General features: G+C 59.4%; 1 protein-coding gene across 3 annotated transcripts in view; it reads left to right on the forward strand.

Annotated features, from left to right (window-relative positions):
• The window catches only part of PTDSS2 (phosphatidylserine synthase 2), an 84,011-nt gene that overhangs the window by 51,839 nt on the left and 14,123 nt on the right, over positions 1–18,049 (forward strand). For 2 of the 3 annotated variants that reach the window (XM_021676993.2, XM_064370273.1), the window contains exon 3: positions 7,394–7,476. In XM_021676993.2, coding sequence (XP_021532668.2) covers positions 7,394–7,476 — 83 coding nt within the window. Of the gene's footprint in view, positions 1–7,124; positions 7,221–7,393; positions 7,477–18,049 lie in introns of those variants that run through there. The other variant, XM_064370272.1, reaches the window with a different exon arrangement.

An 18,049-nucleotide genomic window follows, 5' to 3' on the forward strand; every position in this document is an offset into this window, starting at 1 on the left:
TGAGCCCTCGAGTTCGGACGTCTCCCGGTGTGAGGTTCCTGCAGTGGCTGGTGCTGGTTCTGCCAGCCGGCGTGGCTCTTGCACGGATGGGGGTCGGCGGCCTGCTACCCCGCTTCTGTGTTCAGGAAGTGAGCAAACGCGTCTTCTCAGCGTGATCTCCACAGCAGGCAAGACACTGGGTGTGTCCTTTCCGGAGTTCCACAGGTTCCCGCGCCGGTCTCAGAATGTGTGTGGGAGAAGCTGCTTTTAGAGCCTGGGAATTTGTCGTGAGTTTTCTGTGCCTGATTTCTCCTCTCCCGATCCGTGCACCTTGCTGTGTCTGCCCAGGGCTGCCTCCTGCACAGCAAGGCCGCTGACACCTTCAGGGCCTGGGCACCGCTTGCTCCGAGCGGATGGTGGGAGGAGGCCAGAGCGGGGTCCGGAGAGCAGCACCAGGGAGGGCAGAGGTGGAGGGGGGCACAGGAGGCCTGTTGGTGCCCAGCCACACGGCGGCTCTGGTTGGCAGGAGCCTTGGGGCTCGTGGGGCGTCCGCTGTCCCTACGCTCTCGGGCCAGCACTTTGTCTTGTAAAGCAAGGGTCTCGATGTCTTCTTGAGTGTCGGACAGGCGATGGGTAGGCGCCGTGTGAACGTCATCACGCATGCACGGGCCTCGGGGGCCCTCTCTGCTCATTGACTTGCCACCAGCCCTGTAGGCTCCAGAGCACGAGCACACCCAGTGCCCTGTCTGTAGGGGACTGGGATGCTTTAGAGTCACCCACAGCAGACATCACCGAGCCCATCTCCCTGGGGGCAGCTGGCATTTCTGGTTACAAATTGCTGTTGGGTGCCTGGACCCAGGGCTCTGCAGCCTGCTCCCCAGAGGAGCTCACCTCTCCGTCCTCCCCTGTGAGACACGGTGGCCTCTCATGTCCTGGTCTTCCCCCTGCTCCTGGCTGCGCGCCCTGTGGGCTCTTTGCCACCTCGCTGACATCCCTCTCCCAGTCACCTCTGCTGGGCCTTCCTCTTTTTTCTGAGCCTGAGGTGGCAGCTTACTCTCAGGCCTGGCCCGGCCGGCGTCTCCTATCCTCCTTCTCCCTCTCCTAGGCCATCAGTCCCTGTTGGGGCCACGTGCAGAACCTGCAGGCCCTGTGTGCACTGGGTAATTAGGGTCCAGAAGTAGATGAGGGAGCATGTGCCATGCCTGGGCCCTGTGGAGGGACCACCTGGGGATGCTGCCCCTGTGGCTCTGGAGGCAGTAAGGCTGTTGGCAGGAGCTCCATGTTGTCTAGAGGGAGCTTTCAAGTAGGACTTGGTCTTTCTTGAATTCATCCGTCACCACCTGGCCAGTAGGGTCTGTGGCATCTGCCAGGCACAGCAGGGCAGGTGGATTAGGAAGCGACACTGGGTCTCCCCTCGCGTGCCCCCATATGGCAAGAATTGCCAAGGAAGAGCAGGAGTGCAGAGGGCATCAGGAGCGCTCCGCAAGAGCATTCACCAGACTCCACCAGGCATGTCATGAAGCCTCGCCACCCCAAGCCAGTCCCTGCCCTCCCAGGCCTGGGTGCTGTGGGAAGCACTGGGGGACGACGCAGACCCAGAGGGGTACAGCAGCAGTGGACACGTCCCCCGCTTCACCCAGCGCTGGCCTCTCCTGAGTGGCCCCCGACCCGAGAGGCTGGGTTCTGCCACCCTGTCCTCTCCAGCAGGGAACCCCTGTGTGTGTTCATCGAGAGGGCTAGGAGACGGGAATTCACGGGGCCCTGGGCACTTTCCTCTGAGGTTCTGTTTTGGGAACACTGGACGTGCTCCCAGCTCATGTTCTCTGGCCTCCTCACCCACTTTGAGGGCACAAGAGAAGCCACTCCTTCTCTGCTGCTGGCTCCTTCCACTGACATTGCCGTGGTGCCCCTGTCCGGAGTCCGTTCTCACGGCCCAGACCCGCACTGCAGGCACCAGGACCCTGACGGCGGCACCACCCTGACTCCTGCACAGCCTCTCTGCCGCACACTGGCTGTCCAGGAGACTGCAGGGGCTGGTTTATTTTTAATACAAGAGTTATTTGATGTCCTCAAGGGTAGATTTCTTACATAGAAAGTATCTGGCTGGGCACGGTGGCTCACGCCTGTCATCCCAGCACTTTGGGAGGCCGAGGTGGGTGGATCACCCGAGGTCCAGAGATCAAGACCATCCTGGCCAACGTGGAGAAACCCCGTCTCTACCAAAAATACAAAATTAGCTGGGTGTGGTGGTGGGTGCCTGTAATCCCAGCTACTCGGGAGGCTGAGGCAGGAGAATCGCTTGAACCCGGGAGGTGGAGGTTGCAGTGAGCCGAGATCACGCACTGCACTCCAGCCTGGGCAACAGAGTGAGACCTCGAAAAAATTAAAATTTCTGTTTTGTAAAAGACACTGTCAAGAGAATGAAAGGGTGGGCCACAAGCTGTTGAAAATATATACAAAACACTGACAAAGGGCTTGTATTCAGAATATGCAAAGAACTCTTAAAGCTCAACAGGAAGAAAAGAAGCAGGTGGGGCGGGGTTGCCACACCTGTAATCCCAGCGCTGTGGGAGGCCGAGGCAGGAGGACTGCTTGAGGCCCGGAATTCCAGACCAGCCTGGGTAACGTGGTGTATTAGTCTGTTTTCAGACTGCTAGGAAGAAATACCCAAGACTGGGTAATTTACAAAAGAAAGGGGAATTGACTCACAGTTCCGAACTGCTGGGGAGGCCTCAGGAAACTTACAGTCATGGCAAAGGTGAGGGGGAAGCAAGCCCCTTCTTCACAAGGCGGCAGGAGAGAGTGAGAGCCAGCACAGGAACAGCCGCTGCTTCCAGTCTCGCTGTCGCCGGGCTGCAGTGCAGTGGCGCGATCCTGGCTCCCCGCAACCTCTGCCGCCCTCAGCCTACCGAGTAACTGGGGCTACAGGCGTCCGCCACCATGCCGAGCTAATTTTTGTGCTTTTTAGTAGAGACAGGGTTTCACCATAGTGGCCAGGCTGGTCTCAAACTCCTGACCTCAAGTGATCTGCCCACCTTGGCCTCCCAAAGTGCTGGAATAACAGGCATGAGCCACCACTCCCAGCAAAAACTGCTACTTGTAAAACCATCAGCTCTCCTGAGACTCCCTTACCACATGAGAACAGCGTGAGGGAAAGCCGCCTTCGTAATCCAGGCACTTCCCTCCCTCGACACGTGGAGGCTACAATTAGAGATGAGATTTGCGTGGGGACACAGAGCTAGACGGTCACGTGGCGAAACTCCGTCTCCTCACAAATTAGCCAGGCATGGTGGTGCACACCTGTCATTCCAGCTACTCAGGAGTCTGAGGTGGGGGAGGATCCCTTGAGCCCAGGAGGTCAAGGCTGTAGTGAGCCAAGATCACACCACTGCACTCCAGCTTGGGCAACAGAGCAAGACCCTCTCTCAAAAACAAACCTGGGTGACAGCTACTCGGAAGGCTAAGGCTGGAGAATCACTTGAACCCAGGAGGCGGAGGTGGCAGTGAGCCGAGGTCGTGCCACTGCACTCCAGCCTGGGCGACAGAATGAGACCCTCTCTCTAAAAGATAGTAATGATAAGTGAGCATCAAGCCACGACCACAGGGAGGAACCTTGCATACATGTTCCTACGTGAAAGAAGCCAGTTGAGAAGACCACGCACTGTGGTTTCAGCTCGATGACCCTGGAAGAGGCGAAATGACGTCGTAGTGGAAAGATCAGTTGTTTCCAGGGAAAGAAGAGTGACCCTGTGGGGTTACTCCACCTCCTCCAGCATTCGTGTGGCACTGAGGCCACTCTGTGGTAGAACACGGCATTCGTGTGGTACTGAAGCCATTCTGTGTGGCACGGTCATGGTTGATACATAGCACTGTGCGTTTCTCCAAACCTGTAGAACTGGACAACACAAGAGTAAACCTTGTGGAGATTTTAAGCATTCATTTAGGAGATCGGTGATCCCAGCAGGGAATGCAGACTGACGAGAATCTTAACTGTTGCATATATATTTGGTGACCTTCCTGTGGGGTGTTCAGAAGAAGGTGCTGAGTAACTTTAGAAATCAGCAGCGTCTGTAAGGCCGGAGGGAAAAAGAATGGCATAGACGCTGCTCTAGTCGATAAAGTTTTGCTCCACAGAGGTGCTGGGTGGCAGCTGTCGCCATTTTGTTTATGATTGTGTGATGGCGTGAAAGCCAGCATCTCGCTGTGGGAGGGGAGTGTCTAGGTAATCAGAGGGAGGAGGCCGGAGTAACCCTGTGATGGTGGATTACGCTGTGGGAGGGGAGGGTCTAGGTAGTCGGAGGGAGGAGGTGGATGACCCTGTGATGGTGGATTACGCTGTGGGAGGAGAGAATCTAGGTAGTCGGAGGGAGGAGGTGGAGTGACCCTGTGATGGTGGATTACGCTGCGGGAGGGAGGGTCTAGGTAGTCGGAGGGAGGAGGTGGAGTGACCCTGTGATGGTGGATTACGCTGCGGGAGGAAGGGTCTAGGTAGTCGGAGGGAGGAGGTGGAGTGACCCTGTGATGGTGGATTACGCTGCGGGAGGGAGGGTCTAGGTAGTCGGAGGGAGGAGGTGGAGTGACCCTGTGATGGTGGATTACGCTGCGGGAGGGAGGGTCTAGGTAGTCAGAGGGAGGAGGTGGAGTGACCCTGTGATGGTGGATTACGCTGCGGGAGGGGAGGGTCTAGGTAGAATATAGCCTAAAGTGTGAGATGGATATCCAGGGGCCCATACCCATTTCAGTGACTGAATAACCACGTGAGAGATGGATCTTCCTGTGCAAGACAGTGAACGAGGTCGATACCCACTCCAGGAGTTGGTGCGACTCCCTGCCCCCGCCGGGCACTGCACACGTGCCCTCCTTCCTGGGTGTGGAGCACGGAGAGGGCGATGGGTGGGCGCCATGGCGGAGGCACCCACAGACACTCCAGAGCCTGGCGGCCCGGTTCAGCGGGCACTGGTCACGTTCATCGCGTGGCCCCGATGGCACGGCGAGGCTGCTGCCCGGTCCTCCCGACCCAAAGGCCCCAGCCCAGTCATGCAGAGCACGGCCGACACCTCACTAAGGAATGTTCCACAGAATTCCCGGCCAGGCCTCCTTCAAACAGTCCAGGTCATCAGTGACGAGGGGAGTCTGAGAGATTGTCCCGGCCTAGGGGAGCCTGAGGGACCCGGACGAGTAAACGCCACGTGGCGCTGAGGAAGGGATTGCGGGCGGGAGGAGGGCGCCAGGGAGGAGGGCGGTGCGGGCTTCGGTGAGCAGCCGTGCGTCAGTGCTGGCTTGTCAACCGTGAGGCGTTAATAGTGAGAAAACTGGGCATGGGAGATAATAGGAACTTTTACTAGTTTCACAATAATTCTGTAAATCTAAAGCCAGCCTAAAACTAAAAGTTTATTTTTAAAATGTAATATATTTGTTTTCTTTCTTTTTTTTTTTTGAGACAGAGTCTCGCTCTGTCACGCGGGCTGGAGTGCCGTGGTGCAATCTCGGCTCACTGCAACCTCTGCCTCCCAGGTTCGAGCGATTGTCCTGCCTCAGAGTAGCTGGGATCGCAGGCATGAGCCACCACGCCCGACAAGTAATTCTTATGAACAAATTAGGCTTGTGAAGTTGTGGTAAACATTATGTGATGTGTGGCCAGCCAGGTTAGAGTCCAGTGTGACCCGGTCTGAGCTGGCCTCTGGGCGGTGTGCACACATGTGAGGGGCCGCAGGCCAATTCAGGAGCTGGACACCCGCAGCACACCACGCGGCCAGGTCACACCCAGCGGCCTGGGGTGGCGTGTGCCTGTCCAGCGGATGGCAGGGGTAGCAGCTTCCCTGGGTCAGTGCTTGTGTTTCTCTTTTCATTTCTATCTTTTCTGGGGTGGGGGGCGCAGAACATTTCAGCGTCTTTCCTCTGAGTGTTAGGACTCTCTGCACGCGCCGTGGAGGCACAGCTGAGGCGGGGCCTGGGTACTGCCCCAGGGGCCTCTGCAGGGAACTTTTCACACCCCTCCCACCCCTCAGCACTGAGAGAGCTCAGGAGGGGCACCTGCACAGGGACGGGGGTCCCGCCTTGCTGAACCTGGCACAGGCATCACTGCGTCTGTCCCTGGAGGCTGACAGCAGGCATGTGGGAGCTGGGGCTTGGGTGGAGACAGGTCAGAAACTCAGGTTTTGCCTGGGGGGGCCATGGATGTCCTGCCTCCCAGGTGAGACCCTTGGGGCTCTGAGTGGACAGCAGCAGGTTCCCAGAATGACCAGACCGTTTCCCCGGAGGCACTGGGGCCCAGCCGCCTGCGCCCTCCCTATCCTCCATCTTGCAGGCCTCCTGCGGGCGCTCCAGCGGGCGTGACCTCACCTCGTCTGCTCGGGACTTTCTGGCCCGGGCACTCCTGCAGGCAGAGGGGAATCCCTCAGACCGAAGTTGTTTCTGGATACTTTTTAAGGGCGCAGTCTTACAACATAGCTCGCTTGTCTCTGTGGCCCCGTCTGTTCCTGCAGCCACGTGAACGTGTGTGTGCGCAGCGGCTTCCTCTGGAGGCGGCCCAGCATGTCAACACCCCGAGGTGTGACCGGAGGGACTGGGCGGTTCAGCAGCCAGCGGGTCTCAGACCTCGAGCTGAGCACGACTGAGGAGGACGTGCGCATGGAGCACCTGCGGAGCACAGGGGGTCCACGCGCGGGTGGGGGTGCCGACGTGAGCGGGTGCCCGCGGAGCACAGGGGGTCCACGCGCGGGTGGGGGTGCCGACGTGAGCGGGTGCCTGTGGCCAGGGCTGTCTGCACATCCGCCGGCCTAAGCTGCTTCTCATGGAGACCCACTGGGCCTCTGGCTGAGGCCGGCCCCAAGGAGCTTTGCCCAGGAGGGAGCACCTTCCCCAAGGCTCCTCCCCGATGCCCAGCGCAGCCCCTCGCACCTTCCTGGGTGGGGGCTGTGCCCCTTCCTTTCCGTGAACCTGCATCTTGGTTGCAGTTACAGCCCTCACGCTGCCATCTAATGAACCGCAGGAGTCCTGTTGGTATCAGATGAGATGACCCCAGAAAGACACAGGCGCTCTATAGAGACACCTCCTGGGTCCTGCCACAGTGGAGCAGGGAGGCGTCAGCGACACTGTCCCTCCTACGTGGGCGTTTGTGCTGATGGTCACATGCAGAGCATTCGGTGCTTTGCGTGTAAGCGAGTGTCTTGTCACGTGACCCTGGGAGCCACCGGCCGCCTGAGTGCGAAGGCCTTTGCCTGGCGTGGGCCACTGGGCAGGTGGAGTGTGAACGCTGGGCCCAGGTGGTGGAGGTAGCCTTCCCCCCGCCGACCCTTCCTCCCGCCTGCGTCAGGCTGTTCCACAGTGGGTGTCTGGGGGTCCCTGCAGCCTCCCACCTCCCTCCTGGGAGAATCCTGCACACACTGAGGGGCTGTTTGTTCTTTATTTGCAGAGGTATTGTGGCCAGTATTTTGGTTTTCTTATGTTTTGGAGTCACACAAGCTAAAGACGGGCCATTTTCCAGACCTCATCCAGGTAACTTGCCATTTCTTTCTCGTGTGTGCCCCTGTGGCAGTTGTGTTCTGAGCGGTCACTCCGTGTCTGTGCTGCTGGGTGTGAGTGTCCTGTCCTCCCCAAGGCCTCCGAGGCCACTTCCCACACTGGGACAAGGGCGTGGGGTTGCAAGCTGGCCGTGTACTCCTCCTCCAACCCCGGGGGTCCCCCCAGGCCTTCTCCGCCCCTTTCACTCTTCTGTGTCCAGGGGCCCTCCAGCGCTTCTCTTCCTGCTTCTGCCTCCTCTCCAGGGACCAGGGTGGTTGCGGGCTCCAGATGGGACTGTGAGGCCGGAGGGGTGTGGGCTCCAGATGGGGCTGTGAGGCCAGGGGGCCGTGGGCTCCAGATGGGCTGTGAGGCGGGGGGGCGTGGGCTCCAGATGGGCTGTGAGGCCGGGGGGGCGTGGGCTCCACATGGACTGTGAGGCGGGGGGTGTGGGCTCCAGATGGGCTGTGAGGCAGGGGATGTGGGGGCTCCAGATGGGGCTGTGAGGCGGGGGGTGTGAGGGCTCCAGATGGGCTGTGAGGCCAGGGGGTGAGGGCTCCAGATGGGCTGTGAGGCGGGGGGGCGTGGGCTCCAGATGGACTGTGAGGCCGGGGGGCGTGGGCTCCAGATGGGCTGTGAGGCCGGGGGGCGTGGGATCCACATGGACTGTGAGGCGGGGGGCGTGGGCTCCAGATGGGCTGTGAGGCGGGGGGCGTGGGCTCCAGATGGGCTGTGAGGCCAGGGTGTGTGGGCTCCAGATGGACTGTGAGGCGGGGGGTGTGGGCTCCAGATGGGCTGTGAGGCGGGGGGGTGTGGGCTCCAGATGGACTGTGAGGCGGTGGGGTGTGGGCTCCAGATGGGCTGTGAGGCCAGGGGGTGTGGGCTCCACATGGGCTATGAGGCAGGGGGTGAGGGCTCCAGATAGGGCTGTGAGGCCGGGGGGTGTGGGCTCCACATGGACTGTGAGGCGGGGGGTGTGGGCTCCAGATGGGCTGTGAGGCCAGGGGGTGAGGGCTACAGATGGGCTGTGAGGCCAGGGGGTGTGGGCTCGACATGGGCTGTGAGGTGGGGTGCGTGGGCTCCAGATGGGCTGTGAGGCCGGGGGGGTGTGGGCTCCACATGGGCTGTGAGGGAGAGGGGTGAGGGCTCCAGATGGGCTGTGAGGCCGGGGGGTGTGGGCTCCAGTTGGGCTGTGAGGCCAGGGGGTGAGGGCTCCAGTTGGGCTGTGAGGCCGGGGTGGGGGCGTGGGCTCCAGATGGACTGTGAGGCCGGGGGGTGAAGGCTCCAGATGGGCTGTGAGGCGGGGGGCGTGAGCTCCAGATGGGCTGTGAGGCCGGGGGGCGTGGGCTCCAGATGGGCTGTGAGGTGGGGGGCGTGGGCTCCAGATGGGCTGTGACGGCCCTGCCTTCAAAGTGTTTGCCTAGCACACTCTGCCTCAGTCACCACCCTACCTTATGGCCCTGAGTTCCAATAAGCCCCTGTGGACCAGAGCATCCCCCCAACCTCAGTGCACTCTGTGGCTCAAGTCCCGCCCCAGGACGGCAGCTCAGGCATCTGTAGGGTTGGCTGTTTCCCCTCATGGCCACATGAAGTAATTAGAAACATGTTTTCTGCTTCAACAGGAGTGTGTGTTATAGGAAGTTGCACTGTTGAGTTTTGATGTGTTGGTGTGTGTGTGCCCACAGCTCGCAGATGGGTTACTGTGTGTGGTCGTGCAGCCTGCATTCTCCACGTTCGTCATTTCCTTACTGATTTTTTGATAGCTGAAATTTTAATGACTGCTTGTTAGCCGTCATTCGAATGTACTATATTTAACCAATTTGTTTAAGACATAATATTGTATATTTAGGAAGTTGCCAGTTTTATTTTAATAAACCAGGCTTTGGTGAATTTTTGCACATATGCTTTGTGTAAATATCTGATTATTCATTTAATAGAATGTCCCAGAAGTCAGTATTAGATGAAAGGGTATACGCATTTTAAGCCTGTGATACGTGTTCTGAAATTGCCCTCCAGGAGGGCAGTGTCTGCTCCAGGGTCAGTGCCGTGGTGGTGAGTGAAGCTGCCCCATCCCCAGAGGCCCTGAGCAGGGAGCCATCAGGTGACCCAAGCAGGCTGGTCTTGCTGGCGCCTTCTTTGCCCACGCCTGGAGAAAGGGCTCCTTGAGTGCCTGATGGGCTGCTCTGCTGGCTGACAGCTGTGTGGGAAGGGCCAGGGCTCTGTCTGCCCAGTCCACTGAGCACAGATGGTCCTGCCTCAGACGGGTTTGGATTGATAACGCAGAGTGGTGGAAAGTACAGTGAGGGTCTGAAACCTACCGGTCACACCGTGAAAAGCCTGGTGCCGTTACAAGCTTCTTAAGTGGATTTGGAGCAAAGAAGAGCTGCGGGAAGCTCAGCGAGGGGCCATCCTTGGAGGTGCACCACATCCCTCCTGGGTGCCGGCATCCCTGGGCGCTGGGATGCAGCCACGAGCAGGACAGACTGGTCAGCGGCCAGCAGCTTGTCCTGGCACGCGGCCCTGACACAGGGCGAGAACCCTGGGAGACCCTCAGCTCTGACACAGGGAGAAACCCCTGGGAGACCCTCAGCTCTGACACAGGGAGAGACCCTGGAAGACCCTCAGCTCTGACACAGGGAGAGACTCCTGGAAGACCCTCAACTCTGACACAGGGAGACCCATGGGAGACCCTCACCTCTGACACAGGGAGACCCATGGGAGACCCTCAGCTCTGACACACGGAGACCCCTGGGAGACACTCAGCTCTGACACAGGGAAAGACCCCTGGGAGACCCTCAGCTCTGACACAGGGAGACTCCTGGGAGACCCTCAGCTCTGACACAGGGAGACCCATGGCAGACCCTCAGCTCTGACACAGGGAGACCCTCAGCTCTGACACAGGGAGACCCCTGGGAGACCCTCAGCTCTGACAAAGTAAGAGACCCCTGGGAGACCCTCAGCTCTGACACAGGGAGACTCCTGGGAGACCCTCAGCTCTGACACAGGGAGAGAGTCCTGGGACACCCTCAGCTCTAACACAGGGAGAGACTCCTGGGAGACCCTCAGCTCTGACACAGGGAGACCCTGGGAGACCCTCAGCTCTGACACAGGGAGAGACCCTGGGAGACCCTCAGCTCTGACACACGGAGAGACCCCTGGGAGACCCTCAGCTCTAACACAGGGAGAGACCCCTGGGAGACGCTCAGCTCTGACACAGGGAGATTCCTGGGAGACCCTCAGCTCTGACACAGGGAGACCCCTGGGAGACACTCAGCTCTGACACAGGGAGAGACCCCTGGGAGACCCTCAGCTCTGACACAGGGAGACTCCTGGGAGACCCTCAGCTCTGACACAGGGAGAGAGTCCTGGGAGACCCTCAGCTCTGACACAGGGAGACCCTGGGAGAACCTCAGCTATGACACAGGAGAACCTGGGAGAACCTCAGCTCTGACACAGGGAGAGACCCTGGGAGACCCTCAGCTCTGACACAGGGAGACCCTGGGAGAACCTCAGCTCTGACACAGGGAGAGACCTGGGAGACCCTCAGCTCTGACACAGGGAGAGACAACTAGGAGACCCTCAGCTCTGACACAGGGAGAGACTCCTGGGAGACCCTCAGCTCTGACACAGCGAGACCCTGGAAGACCCTCAGCTCTGACACAGTGCGAGACCCATGGGAGACCCTCAGCTCTAACACAGGGAGAGACCCCTGGGAGACTCTCAGTTCTGACACACGGGGAGACCCCTGGGAGACCCTGAGCTCTGTCACTGGGAGAGACCCCGGGGAGACCCTCAGATCTGACACAGGGAGAGACCCCTGGGAGACCCTCAGCTCTGTCACAGGGAGAGACTCCTGGGAGACCCTCAGCTCTGACACAGGGAGAGACCCCTGGTAGACCCTGAGCTCTGACACAGGGAGAGACCCCTGGGAGACCCTCAGCTCTGACACAGGGAGACACTCCTGGGAGACCCTCAGCTCTGACACAGGGAGACCCTCAGCTCTGACACAGTGCGAAACCCATGGGAGACCCTGAGCTCTGACACAGGGAGAGACCCCTGGGAGACTCTGAGCTCTGACACAGGGGGAGACCCCTGGGAGACCCTGAGCTCTGTCACAGGTAGAGACCCCTGAAAGACCCTCAGCTCTGACACAGGGAGACCCCTGGGAGACCCTGAGCTCTGTCACAGGAAGAGACTCCTGGGTGACCCTCAACTCTGACACAGGGAGACCCCTGGGAGACCCTCAGCTCTGACACAGGAAGAGACCCCTGGGAGACCCTCAGCTCTGACACAGGGAGAGACTCCTGGGAGACCCTCAGCTCTGACACAGGGAGAGACTCCTGGGAGACCCTCAGTTCTGACACAGAAAGACCCTGGGAGACCCTCAGCTCTGACACAGTGCGAGACCCATGGGAGACCCTCAGCTCTGACACGGGGGGATACCCCTGGGAGACCCTTAGCTCTGACACGGGGGTAGACCCCTGGGAGACCCTAAGCTCTGACACAGGGAGAGAGTCCTGGGAGCCCCTCTGCTCTGACACAGGGAGAGTCTCCTGGGTGACCCTCAGCTCTGACACAGGGAGACCCTGGGAGACCCTCAGCTCTGACACAGTGCGAGACCCCTGGGAGACCCTAAGCTCTGACACAGTGGGAGACCCCTGGGAGACCCTCAGCTCTGATACAGGGAGAGACCCTGGGAGACCCTCAGATCTGACACAGGGAGAGACCCTGGGAGACCCTCAGCTCTGACACAGGGAGAGACTCCTGAGAGACCCTCAGCTCTGACACAGGGAGAGACTCCTGGGAGACCCTCAGCTCTTACACAGGGAGACCCTGGGAGACCCTCAGCTCTGACACAGGGAGAGACCCCTGGGAGACCCTCAGCTCTGACACAGGGAGAGACCCCTGGGAGACCCTCAGCTCTGACACAGAGAGAGACCCCTGGGAGACCCTCAGCTCTGACACAGGGAGAGACCCCTGGGAGACCCTCAGCTCTGACACAGGGAGAGACCCCTGGGAGACCCTCAGCTCTGACACAGGGAGAGACCCCTGGGAGGCCTTCAGCTCTGACACAGGGAGAGAGTCCTGGGAGACCCTCAGCTCTGACACAGGGAGGGCCTCCTGGGAGACCCTCAGCTCTGACACAGTGCAAGACCCGTGGGAGACCCTCACCTCTGACACAGGGAGACCCTGGGAGACCCTCAGCTCTGACACAGTGCGAGACCCATGGGAGACCCTCAGCTCTGACAAAGGGAGAGACTCCTGGGAGACCCTCAGCTCTGACACAGGGAGACCCTGGGAGACCCTCAGCTCTGACACAATGCGAGACCCCTGGGAGACCCTCACCTCTGACACAGGGAGAGAGTCCTGGGAGACCCTCAGCTCTGACACAGAGAGAGACTCCTGTGAGACCCTCAGCTCTGACACAGGGAGACCCTGGGAGACCCTCAGCTCTGACACAGTGTGAGACCCGTGGGAGACCCTCAGCTCTGACACAGGTGGAGACCCCTAGGAGACCCTCAGCTGTGACACAGGGGGAGACTGCTGGGAGACCCTCAGCTCTGACACAGGGAGAGACCCCTGGGAGACCCTCAGCTCTGACACAGGGAGAGACTCCTGGGTGACTCTCATCTCTGACACAGGGAGAGGGTCCTGGGAGACCCTCAGCTCTGACACAGGGAGAGACCCCTGGGAGACCCTCAGCTCTGACACAGGGAGAGACTCCTGGGTGACTCTCATCTCTGACACAGGGAGAGGGTCCTGGGAGACCCTCAGCTCTGACACAGGGAGAGACTCCTGGGAGACCCTGAGCTCTGACACAGGGAGACCCCTGGAAGACCCTCAGCTCTGACACAGGGAGAGACCCCTGGGAGACCCTCAGCTCTGACACAGGGAGAGACCCCTGGGAGACCCTCCGCTCTGACACAGGGAGAGACCCCTGGGAGACCCTCAGCTCTCACACAGCGAGACCCCTGGGAGACCCTCAGCTCTGACACAGGGAGAGAGTCCTGGGACACCCTCAGCTCTAACACAGGGAGAGACTCCTGGGAGACCCTCAGCTCTGACACAGGGAGACCCTGGGAGACCCTCAGCTCTGACACAGGGAGAGACCCTGGGAGACCCTCAGCTCTGACACACGGAGAGACCCCTGGGAGACCCTCAGCTCTAACACAGGGAGAGACCCCTGGGAGACGCTCAGCTCTGACACAGGGAGATTCCTGGGAGACCCTCAGCTCTGACACAGGGAGACCCCTGGGAGACACTCAGCTCTGACACAGGGAGAGACCCCTGGGAGACCCTCAGCTCTGACACAGGGAGACTCCTGGGAGACCCTCAGCTCTGACACAGGGAGAGAGTCCTGGGAGACCCTCAGCTCTGACACAGGGAGACCCTGGGAGACCCTCAGCTCTGACACAATGCGAGACCCCTGGGAGACCCTCACCTCTGACACAGGGAGAGAGTCCTGGGAGACCCTCAGCTCTGACACAGAGAGAGACTCCTGTGAGACCCTCAGCTCTGACACAGGGAGACCCTGGGAGACCCTCAGCTCTGACACAGTGTGAGACCCGTGGGAGACCCTCAGCTCTGACACAGGTGGAGACCCCTAGGAGACCCTCAGCTGTGACACAGGGGGAGACTGCTGGGAGACCCTCAGCTCTGACACAGGGAGAGACCCCTGGGAGACCCTCAGCTCTGACACAGGGAGAGACTCCTGGGTGACTCTCATCTCTGACACAGGGAGAGGGTCCTGGGAGACCCTGAGCTCTGACACAGGGAGACCCCTGGAAGACCCTCAGCTCTGACACAGGGAGAGACCCCTGGGAGACCCTCAGCTCTGACACAGGGAGAGACCCCTGGGAGACCCTCCGCTCTGACACAGGGTGAGACCCCTGGGAGACCCTCAGCTCTCACACAGCGAGACCCCTGGGAGACCCTCAGCTCTGACACAGGAAGAGAGTCCTGGGAGACCCTCAGCTCTGACACAAGGAGACTCCTGGGAGACCTTCAGCTCTGACACAGGGAGACCCCTGGGGGACCCTCAGTTCTGACACAGGGAGAGACCCCTGGGAGACCCTCAGCTCTGACACAGGGAGAGACCCCTGGGAGACCCTCAGCTCTGACACAGGGAGAAACCCCTGGGAGACCCTCAGCTCTGACACAGGGAGAGACTCCTGGAAGACCCTCAGCTCTGACACAGGGAGACCCATGGGAGACCCTCAGCTCTGACACAGGGAGACCCATGGGAGACCCTCACCTGTGACACAGGGAGACCCATGGGAGACCCTCAGCTCTGACACAGGGACACCCTCAGCTCTGACACAGGGAGACCCCTGGGAGACCCTCAGCTCTGACACGGGGAGAGACCCCTGGGAGACCCTCAGCTATGACGCAGGGGGACTCCTGGGAGACGCTCAGCTCTGACACAGGGAGAGACCCCTGGGAGACCCTCAGCTCTGACACAGGGAGAGACTCCTGTGAGACCCTCAGGTCTGACACAGGGAGAGAACCCTGGGAGACCCTCAGCTCTGACACAATGCGAGACCCATGGGAGACCCTCAGCTCTGACACAGGGAGAGACCCCTGGGAGACCCTCAGCTCTGACACAGGGAGACCCTGGGAGACCCTCAGCTCTGACACAGGGAGACCCTGGGAGACCCTCAGCTCTGACACAGTGCGATACCCGTGGGAGACCCTCAGCTCTTACACAGGTCGAGACCCCTGGGGGACCCTCAGCTGTGACACAGGGGGAGACTCCTGGGAGACCCTCAACTCTGACACAGGGAGAGACCCCTGGGAGACCCTCAGCTCTGACACAGGGAGAACTCCTGGGTGACCCTCAGCTCTGACACAGGGAGACCCTGGGAGACCCTCAGCTCTGACACAGTGCGAGACCCCTGGAAGACCCTCAGCTCTGACACAGGGGGAGACCCCTGGGTGACCCTCAGCTCTGCCACAGGGAGAGACCCCTGGGAGACCCTCAGCTCTGACACAGGGAGAGACCCCTGGGAGACCCTCAGCTCTGACACCGCTAGACCCCTGGGAGACCCTCAGCTCTGACACAGGGAGAGACCCCTTGGAGACCCTCAGCTCTCACACGGGGAGACCCTCCTGGGAGACACTCAGCTCTGACACAGGGAGAGAGCCTGGGAGACCCTCAGCTCTGACACAGGGAGAGACCCCTGGGAGACCCTCAGCTCTGACACAGGGAGACCCTCCTGGGAGACCCTCAGCTCTGACCCAGGGAGAGACTCCTGGGAGACGCTCAGCTCTGACACAGTTAAAGACCCCTGGGAGACCCTCAGCTCTGACTCAGGGAGAGACCCCTGTGAGACCCTCAGCTCTGACACAGGGAGAAAGCCTGAGCAACCCTCAGCTCTGACACAGGGAGAGACCCCTGTGAGACCCTCAGCTCTAACACAGGGAGAGACTCCTGGGAGACCCTCAGCTCTATCCAGTCCAGGAGCCCCGTCTGCAGGGCACCTGGCGGGATGGGGAGTGTCTTGGCCTGTAGGTCTTGACCTTCCGAAAGCTCGTGCCACAGCGCCTCTGTGCTGTGCCTCGTCCCTTCCCACTTGGCAGGGCAGGGATTCCTGGTTTTTGTTTTGAGCTGTGCCCTACCTTTCTTCCATCAGTTTGGTTCGCTTGGCATCATTTCCACGTGACTTTGCCAGTCTCCGACTGATTGGCAGGGAAGCCTGTCCCGGAGCCACATGTGTCTCGTTAACTTGGGGGCTGGCAGGCAGCCCTTGGACCTCTCCAGTCACAGCACATTCAAGAGGACGAGTGATGAGTCCTGCGCAGCGGAGGCTCTGGGAGGGGCAAGGGGATGGGCTTTTCTCCAGAAAAGTGGTCCCCGTGGCTCTGGCCACTTTCTTCCCATTCCCTGGGTCCTGCCCAGGAACACCGCGTCCGGCTGCTGTAGCCGTAGCCATGAGCGACTGGGCCTCGTGAGGAGGAGTGGGAGGGGGCCCAGCCCGAGCATCTGGGCGCTGCTTGCTTGGGAATTTCTTGGCAAGGCTGAGGGTCCCGGGCCACTGAGGAGGGCAAACTGCATTTTCATCCTGCTTCCCCTGAAGGCTGAGTCAGCCACAGTTACCAGGGCTGTGAGGCTGCCTGTCTGTCTTTCCCTCTGGTTTGATGTTTAGAAAGACGAATGAGCACCAGGGGTGGCGGGGTGCGGAGTGGCGGGGTGGTGCTGGGACCAGGGAGCCCCCCGGCTGAGGTGCTCGGGGGAGCGGAGCGCCTGCTGGGCATTCGGGGCGGCAGGCCTGGTGCTGCTCGGGGGTAAAGCATGAGTGGGAGAGGGTCTGAGATGCCACCTTTCTGATCTGGGGCCTTCCCCAGCAGGACAAACATGAAAGACGGAGCTCAGCAGTGCAGGAAGTTCAGCCTCAGACGTGGTGACCTGAGGGGCCCACTCAGAAGTTTGTGGCTTCATGGGGGTGGCTGTCCTCTCGGAGAGAGCCTGCAGGCTGAGCACCCGCCCCGAAGGTGTCACCTGCAGTCAGCTAGTCCTTATGGGGCGAGGGCTGCCCCTAGTTAATTTCACCACAAGCTCCCCCTCCTTTTTTTATAGAGATGGGGTTTCACCAACTTGGCCAGGCTGGTCTTGAACTCCTGACCTGGTGATCCACCCACCTCAGCCTCCCAAAGTGCTGGGATTACAGGCATGAGCCACCACACCCGGCCCACAAACCGCTTTAACTGCAACTCTTGAGCCAGTGGGAATTTTCCAGATTCTTCTCATCCTCCAAGGCATGAGGAATAAGTTTGTGATCTCACTTAACAGATTTTCCTAAGAACTTTCAGGCGTTTGTATCTCCTGCCAATGCAAAGCGGCTTTTCGTGAACCATAGTGACCCCTGGCTTCCTGTGGGGCTGCATTTGCTCCTGAAACCTCACATCTGCATGTCTTGCCATGAGCTGCTCAGAGCCATGGCGAGGCAGGAATTGTGGGATGGTTTAACACTACAAGTCTATTAATGTAATTCATCACATTAACATGAAAAAATGATCCCCTTAAATGCAAAAAAGCAAAAATTCATATTCATCCATGACAAAAACTTAACATACTGGAATTAAACAAATTTTTTTTCTTTTTTTTTTTGGTGCCATGACTCAGATTGAAAGATTTTTTTTTTTTTTTCCGATTAAACATCTCAGGAGAAAGTTTTTTTTCTGTTTTTTTTTTTTTTTTTTTTCCAAAGACAGAGGTTTCACCATGTTGGTCAGGCTAGTCTTGAACTCCAAAGTGCTTGGATTACAGGCGTGAGCCACCATACCCGGCCGAGAAAGATTTTTTTAACATGATAAAAAGTATCCCAGCCTGAGCAAGATGACGAAACCCCATCTCTACAAAAAAGTAAAAATAAAAAGGCCAGACATGGTAACTCACGCCTGTAATCCCAGCACTTTGGGAGTCCGAGGCGGGTGGATCACGAGGTCAGGGGTTCGAGACCAGCCTGGCCAAGATGATGAAACCCGGTCTCTACTAAAAATACAAAAAAAAAAATTAGCTGGGTGTGGTGACGCGCACCTGTAGTCCCAGCTACTCGGGAGGCTGAGGCAG

Source organism: Aotus nancymaae, unplaced genomic scaffold (assembly GCF_030222135.1).
Source record: "Aotus nancymaae isolate 86718 unplaced genomic scaffold, 86718_ANA_hifiasm-v0.15.2.pri h1tg000106l, whole genome shotgun sequence".
NCBI classification, from domain to species: domain Eukaryota; kingdom Metazoa; phylum Chordata; class Mammalia; order Primates; family Aotidae; genus Aotus; species Aotus nancymaae.